General features: G+C 48.8%; 1 protein-coding gene across 1 annotated transcript; it reads right to left on the minus strand.

The window, feature by feature from the left end:
- Positions 1-1128: 1128 nt before the first annotated feature.
- LOC131328449 (uncharacterized) lies at positions 1129-4288 on the minus strand. Its single transcript, XM_058361393.1, has 4 exons — positions 3578-4288; positions 3046-3509; positions 1588-2788; positions 1129-1461 (listed from the first exon to the last, which is right to left on the minus strand). Exons 1-4 carry the CDS (start codon positions 4286-4288, stop codon positions 1129-1131), a joined length of 2709 nt encoding a protein of 902 aa, XP_058217376.1.
- Between the last annotated feature and the right edge of the window lie 221 nt (positions 4289-4509).

Genomic DNA, 4509 nt, shown 5'->3' on the forward strand with positions numbered 1-4509 from the left:
CGGGATCTTATTCCTTTTCGGGACATGACTATTCTGGAATCTTCCAGTGTATTCTCTCTGCTCCTACTCTTGATTGGAGCTCTTTCTTTGTTCGGCCATCTCATGGCCGAACAGACGGCTTGGACCAGTCACGTCACATGTATCTGGTCCTTTATCAATTATTTGGACTAACGACCTCACATGCCATTGGGTATCTTTATTAGCCGATCAGACTGCATGGATCAATGACTTCCCATATCATTTGTCCATATCGTCGTTCACCATACTGCCCGGCGATAAGTTTTACCATACTTACCACGTGCTCCCAAATATCACGTGTTCGGCAACTAAAAGTATCTGTTCGGGAATACCTCCCTACAGTATAAGCCCCCTGTCTTAGTGGATGGTCATAGTGTAAAAATGAGAATCTAGTAAGGCAAACAAATGGGTACACAACAAAATCATCAGTCATCAATATTGAAAGTGCGAGTGGTCCATCCGAGGGAAAAGACTTGGCTGCGAGCTCACCCGAGCATACTTTGTATCAATGGCTTTGAGAATTTCCTCCGAACAAATAAACCATCGTGGGCTACGAGAATTTTGCCCGAACATACAAACCATAGTGGGCTGCGAGAATTTCGCCCGAACGAAATTACCCAGGGCTACGAGAATTTCGCCCGAACAAACAAATCATCGTGGGCTACGAGAATTTCGCCCGAACAAATGAAGTGCATACCGTGCGTATCGGTCACGGGGAGGAAGTACCCGCGCCCCGAGAGCATGAGCCCAGGGTTAGATAAGATACCCCAGTTAAAAGAATAATATGGAAGCAACTGAATAGATAAAGAGATTTGCATTAAGTAAACGACGCTCAAGGGCGTACATTCCGAACAAAAATATAAGTACAAGAGAAGAAATGAAAAGATGAGGATGTCGGTACTAGCCATGGAATTTCTGAAGTTTTTGAGCATTCCATGGATTAGCAATTGGCGTTCCATCCATCTCAGCGAATTTGTAGACACCATGTCCAATCTTTTCCACCACTCGGTAGGGTCCTTCATAGGGATCCTTCAGCTTGGTTAGCTTTGATGCTTCGGTGACCATCTGAAGGACTAAGTCCCCAACATTAAACGGACGAGCGCGAACATTTCAGTTGTAGCCCCTGGCTACTTCTTGCTGATACGCCGCATGCCGAAGGTTAGTATTATCACGAAGTTCTTCGGCAAAGTCTAACTCGGACCCCACAAGAGCATTATTATCCACAGGTTTAAAATTTTCTGTTCGGGCTGTTGGAATCATAGTAGACAAGGGGAGGACAGCTTCCATACCGTAGGCCATAGCAAATGGGGTATGGCCGGTAGACCGCCGAGGGGTAGTACGGTAGGCCCATAAAACGTGTGGAAGCTCTTCCACCCATTTATCGAGTTTTCGATCCAAACGGCGCTTAAACCCCCGAGTGATTGTCTTGTTTGAAGCTTCGGCCTGTCCATTGCCTTGAGGATAAGCCACGGAGGAATTATGGATCGTGATGTGATGCTTAGCATAAAAAGCTTTGATGGCGGATGAGACGAACTAGGAGCCATTGTCAGAAAGGATGGCGTAAGGTACGCCGAACCGTGAGATGATATGCTTCCAAATAAAACGTTCCACGTCGCCTGCGGTGGTCTTGACCAAGGGGGAAGCTTCAACCCACTTAGTGAATAAATCTGTGACTGTGAGCATATACTCAAATCCTCCAGGTGCCTTTGGCATCTTGCCCACTATGTCAAAACCCCAAACCGCGAATGGCCATGGACTAATGATCATTTTAAGGGGAAAGGCAGGCTGGTGGATGAGAGACACATGCAGCTGGCACCGAACACACCGCTTCACGTACTCCTCCGACTGTTTAACCATCTTCGACCACCAATAGCCCTGTGTCAGCGCACGCTGTGCAAGGGACCGTCCTCCGAAATGCGCCCCACAGCTACCCGAGTGGAGTTCCTCCAGAACAGTCTTCACGTGGTCTTCATGGACGACACGCAAATCAGGGCCAGTGAAAGTCCGTCGGTAGAGGTTGTCGTTTGGATCCAGGAAAAAATTTGTTGCTCGGCAACGGATTTTGTATGCGTCGCGTTTGTTCGGTGGTAACACCTGGTTCTTCAGATAATCAATTACTGGATCTAGTTGACTTGGACCGAGGGAAATCGCCATTACTAGTTGGCATGGCTGCTCGAAGCTCGGCTTTGCGACTTCATCGAAGACAATAGTGCGACTGCCCGAGGTCCGATATACCGAAGCAAGACCTGCCAGGGCGTCAGCATGCGCATTGTGCTCCCAAGCGATCCATTCCACTTCCACTCGGCCAAATCTTTGGAACAAGACCAATACGTGGCTGACGTAAGCATTCATACGCTGGTCTTTTGCTTGATAATCGTCGTTCAAGTGACCCACAATAAGCTGAGAGTCACAAAAGATGTGAACCGAATCTGCATCAAGCAGAAGAGCAAGTTGGAGGCCTGCAATCAGAGATTCATTTTCTGCTTCGTTGTTCGTCGCTGGGTACCCAATCGAAACCACGCTTTCATGCACAGTCCCGCTCGGAGATACAAGGACGATGCCCGCTCCAGCCCCGTGAACATTAGAGGCTCCATCGACGGTCATTCGCCAGGCATCGCCAGAGAAGAGCCTCCATTGCCGCTTCAGTTTCTTGTGTCCCAGGGTGTCCCGAGCGCGGAGGGGTTCCGTGGGACGGCTACATGGTTCTTCCAAAACTTCTTTGTCCTGAATCCGAGCTTCTTCCGCAGCGGTGGCCAAGCATTGGCCTCGTCTTGCAATCCAGGAGTGAGTTCGGCAAAGAAGTTGGCCAAGGCCTGACCCTTGATGGCGGTCCGAGGCTCAAACTGGATGTCAAAACTGGCCAAGTCTTGAGAAAATTTCAGGATCCGGCTTGACGTGTCCGTCTTCCGAAGGACAACTTTGAAAGGAAACTCAGTGAGGACCACAATCCTATGGGATTGAAAGTAAGGCAAGAGGCTCGTTTTAGCTGAAACGAGGGCCAATGCCAATTTCTCCATGGGCAGATACCTCGTCTGAGAATCCATCATCGTTTTGCTTGAGTAGAAGATTGGTTGATGCTCCATCCCTTCTTTTTGAACAAGAACCGCGCTGTTAGCATGATCCGAAACAGCAAGGTAAAGATATAAATCTTCGTCGGGAAGGGGCTTGACGAGCAAAGGAGCATGGGACAGGTATTGCTTTAAAGATTGCAAAGCCTGCTCGCACTCTCCGGTCCATACAAATTTGCGTCGGCTAATCGTAATTACTCGAAAAAATGGATGGCAAAGATCGCCCAAACGTTGGATGAAACGGTTCAGAGCAGCCACCATTCCTGTAAGTCGTTGTACCTCTTTTATAATGGTCAGAGCTCGGAGATTCTGCACGGCCAAGATCTGTGTGGGATTAGCTTCGATTCCTCGGCGGCTTACTATGTAACCAAGGAACTTCCCTAAGCTTACACCAAACGCACACTTCTCTGCATTGAGGCGCAACTGCCGTCGTTTCAAGACATCAAAGACCTCTCCCAGATCCCGAAGGTCTAATATTCGGTCGAGCATACCAGGAAACATATTTGTGATGGAGCGTTGGAGGTTGCACCAGCATTCTTCAGGCCGAACGGCACGACCTTGTAGCAGTAAGTTCCCCGAGGAGAGATAAAGGCCGTGTTCTCTTGATCTTTCGGAGCCAAAGCTATCTGATGATAGCCCCGGTATGTGTCCATAAAGCTAAGGTGTTCGCATCCTGCTGTTGCATCCACCATCTGCTCAATCCGAGGGAGGGGAAATCGATCCATAGGACAGGCGTCATTGAGGTTTGTGTAATCAACACAAACCCGTAGCTTTCCATTCTTCTTCGGCACAACCACTGGATTGGCAAGCCAGGTGGGATATAAAACTTCCCGAATGGCACCAGCCTTTAACAGTTGATCCACCTCTGTCATTACGGCTTCGACGTGTGCGGCGGACGAGCGTCGAACTTTCTGCACCATCGGTCGCTTACTGGGATCGACATTCAATGCGTGCACGGCGAATGTGGGATCCACACCCGGCATTTCTTGCAGAGTCCAAGCAAATACTTTTATATTTCGCATCAGGAAGTCACACATCTCCTTTCGTTCGGCCATGCCCAAAGAACTCCCAACTAAAAAATATCTTCCGTCGCCATCGGGGATTAGAAATCGTATTAACTCCTCGGTAGATCTTTGCTCGGCTGGTACACCGACCTCTTCAACTAATGGGACAACAGTGGTTGCCACGCATTGTTCTTCCATAGAGCTCTGTTTGTTTGTTACAATGATGATGTAGCACTTCTTTGACTGGATCTGATCTCCTCAGAGGCTTTCCTGACGACCATTCCATCCAACAAATTTCACCACCTAGTGAAAGGTAGAAGCGACTGCCTTCATCTCGTGCAACCAGGTTCGGCCGAGTATGACGTTGTATGGGCTGGGAGAAGCGACCACCACAAACTCGATCTCAAGAACCCGTGATC

Source organism: Rhododendron vialii, chromosome 6a (assembly GCF_030253575.1).
Source record: "Rhododendron vialii isolate Sample 1 chromosome 6a, ASM3025357v1".
Classification (NCBI taxonomy): Eukaryota; Viridiplantae; Streptophyta; class Magnoliopsida; order Ericales; family Ericaceae; genus Rhododendron; species Rhododendron vialii.

What these genes read in the sequence shown, in the direction of transcription:
- LOC131328449 (XM_058361393.1), bottom strand. Translation starts at nt 4,288, where the DNA reads ATGGAAGAACAATGCGTGGCAACCACTGTTGTCCCATTAGTTGAAGAG. An exon ending in CATCACAAATATGTTTCCTG is followed by an intron (nt 3,510 to 3,577) that starts GTATGCTCGACC and finishes AAACGACGGCAG; the next exon opens with TTGCGCCTCAATGCAGAGAA. An exon ending in ATATCATCTCACGGTTCGGC is followed by an intron (nt 1,462 to 1,587) that starts GTACCTTACGCC and finishes GGCAATGGACAG; the next exon opens with GCCGAAGCTTCAAACAAGAC.